This window comes from Belonocnema kinseyi, chromosome 8 (assembly GCF_010883055.1).
Source record: "Belonocnema kinseyi isolate 2016_QV_RU_SX_M_011 chromosome 8, B_treatae_v1, whole genome shotgun sequence".
Classification (NCBI taxonomy): Eukaryota; Metazoa; Arthropoda; class Insecta; order Hymenoptera; family Cynipidae; genus Belonocnema; species Belonocnema kinseyi.
This window is the reverse complement of record NC_046664.1, coordinates 70065962-70069064: the sequence shown is the minus strand read 5'-3', so window position 1 is coordinate 70069064 and position 3103 is coordinate 70065962. Positions and strand designations below refer to the sequence as shown.

The 3103-nt window shown below is 33.1% G+C and overlaps 1 protein-coding gene across 3 annotated transcripts in view; it reads left to right on the top strand.

Annotated features, from left to right (window-relative positions):
- The window catches only part of LOC117178845, a 2802-nt gene extending 1555 nt beyond the window's left edge, over nucleotides 1–1247 (top strand). For all 3 annotated transcript variants that reach the window (XM_033370349.1, XM_033370350.1, XM_033370348.1), the window contains one exon: nucleotides 459–1247. In XM_033370349.1, coding sequence (XP_033226240.1) covers nucleotides 459–996 — 538 coding nt within the window. In that variant the 3' untranslated portion in view covers nucleotides 997–1247. The remainder of the gene's footprint in view (nucleotides 1–458) is intronic.
- Nucleotides 1248–3103: the final 1856 nt, after the last annotated feature.

The window sequence follows — 3103 nt, the reverse complement described above, 5'->3', positions numbered from 1 at the left end:
CAATTATGATCTGAAAATGTCCTTTTTGTAGATTGTAGTGCAGGGAAAAGGTCGTTAAAACTGGTACCGCAAACTGGACGATTGTAAACAAAAAGTATTTAGCTTTATGCTCGTTTGATCATCCAGCTGTTTTACATCAAATAATATGTGTCCAGCGTGTAACACCTTTTCTCCTTCCACAAAGTTTCTACACGAGGGAGTGGATAACGTAAATTTACAAATTTCAGCAATGCTGAGCGACATCTTTGATATAATAAACACGAAAAACGATTAAAATTCAGTAACAACACAATGTATCAGTTGCAAAGTGACCCCGTTGTCGTCGGCCATCTTTGTTTAAATCCCTCTTCTGACGTCATGATTTCAGATCCCAATACCTTATATAAATACATATTAATTTTTTTTTCTCGACCTATTAAAACATATAAACAACAAAAATCTTAAAATTGTATTTACAGATTTTCGGTTATTGAACCAAAAATTGAAAATTCATCAAGTCAAGACAATGACTCAATGGAGGCACCGAGTATTTCATGTATTAAAAGTGAGCCAGTCGATAATTATATCAAAAATGAATTTACAATTGAAAATAGCTCTGGAATAAGTACAAACGAATCGAGGGATGAATGTACAATCAATATCTCCACGCCATTACGTATAAAAAAGGATTTATTTCCTGATAGATCCATTCCTGATGCAGTACCCAATTCCAGCAAAGCAAACAATTCTGACTGCATTACGAGTACATTGATAAACAGCTTAAAACCAAATAATTTTAGCCACATATTGAACAAGAAGTTTTTGGCTGATGTCAATGAAAGTGAAATTGATTTTAAGAATGAAGTATTGAATAAAAAATTATTTAGGAAATACAAAGCAGAATCTGCAAGTTATCAGAAAAAACTTATGAAATGTCGCAAAGAGATGAAAAATCTAAGGATGCAGGTTTCTCGTTACAAACGTAAAGTTATAGCCCTAAGCATACCCACTGGGTAACAAACACCCGGCATGATTTTTAGTGCTCATTTCTAAGCGACAGAACGCTGGGGTCTGTAGCCTGTGGATGAAAAAAGTTCTCGGCCTCCACTACGCACATGGCCCCTTAGCAGCTTCACTGTCCCAAAATCTGTGGAAGGAGACAGATCGAAAGTTTCTCTCCGAGTGTTGTTTACCCAGTGTGTAAATTGTGTGTGAAAAACCGACAAAATAGAAAAATTCAAATGTAAATAAATGTGAATTTATTTAAATATTGGCAAAGTTCCTAGCGTGTATTGAAACTAATGTGTCTAATTTGTGTGACTAAGGGTATTGTTTGTGTGTTTGTATGTGTAAGTGACGCTCAGGTCTCGCAGGGTAGGGTTAGTGTTTGCTGATTTTTTTTCAGCTAAAGTATCAAAATCAATGTCCCGAAATCTGAAGAAGGACGCACCACGAACGTTTCTCTCCGTGATGTTTGTGTGCAAGCATTTCTTTGATATATAGTTTAAATCAATATTTTTTCCGAGAAATGGAGTTTTCCAGTGCCATGATTAAGCCGCGCGGAATCTGAAATTTTCCAACTTTCGAATCTCTAAATAAATATGTTTTTAGACCACCTCGAAAAACCGAAACCACAGTTTTAAAGTTCAACACTTTAACTTTCGATTCATCTATGTTTGAGCCTATTTATCTTAACTTTTATATACATAACAGTCACTTAGAGTAAACGTGATTTCTTCACAAAACTTTGGCAGATTTCTTTGTTTATTGCAAAATATGTATACATTTTTTTATATTTCTCACTTTGAAACCTATTATACTTAATTTTGGAAGATTCTCTCTATGAAATAAAAAGAAAAAACGGTGAAGTTGTTCAATTCTGAACAAAGATATGAGCTTTTGAAGTTGGGCGGGTATATCTAGTCCAGTGTGTATACCTCCTCACTTAACTATAGTGTGTATATGTAGGGTTAAGAATAGTAAATCATTACTTTCTCATATCAAAGACATGAATCTTATTTCTGCGCAGGTGTCATCTGCTATTGAAAAGTTAAAATCATAACTTCTAAATAATTTAATGCGTGTAAATACATATATAATCATACTTTTGATCATGAGTACACGTATCAAATTTAGGGTCAGCTACTAATTTCCAAAAGAGATTTGTTTTATAGTTTGTTTGTATTGTGATTTGAAAGTGGTCCCAATTGTAAAGGCCCTCGAGTTTATTAATGTAATATTAATTGAACTTGAAGTATTCTATAACCATTCATCTGCCAGCTCTTTAGAAAAGTACTATTATGAATGTTACTTATTCTTTCATTTCTGAGATCCAACAGCTGTTTTACTTTTCAGACTCTTTAAAGGATTTCACGTCTAGTTTTAACCTGGGAAACCTGGATTTTTAAAATTATATAATAATATTAGAACAGGAAGTAAAAGGGCAGGAAATAAAAGTGATCAAGTGAATTTACCTTGCTTGTACATTTATTTAAAACCAGATCAGTCAACTTGTTTGTCGTTTTAACTTTAACCCTTAAAGTGCATTGTGGGTCTCACATACCCCAAGAAATTTGCAAACTGTTATAAACTATACTTAATTCGAAAAATTGAGTAAGTGTCGCGACCTAGCGTTAGTTGGAGACACTAACTGTAAGTAAAGTCGTTTGGCATACTGCGTCAAGCGTCAAAAAGTGAAGGTACAAAAATCGTGGGGTACAAATAAATATCTTTTTAGAAAGCACCAATTTTGCAATATTTTTTTTATAAAAGTACACTATTTCAAACGTATGGTCATACATTTTCAGGCTAAAATAATTAAAATTGCGTGACTAATGAATTTTTAAGTAAAAACCCCATTTTTTCACTTTTTTAAATAATTTTTTTCAACAAACTTAAAATTAAAAAAAGATTAAAACAATTCCTGAAAATAAGATCAAGAATCTAACGACCAAATTTGGACAACTACCATAAAATGTTCCCATTGGAATCTGAAAAAAGGAACACTTCTCTCCCCTCCTTTCCCCCTAAAAAAGAAAGACAGAAAAGAAAACTATTCATCGTTACTTTGGATGAGAATAAAAAAGGAGGAAAGAAAAATAAGAAGGCAACCAACTTCCCCTTC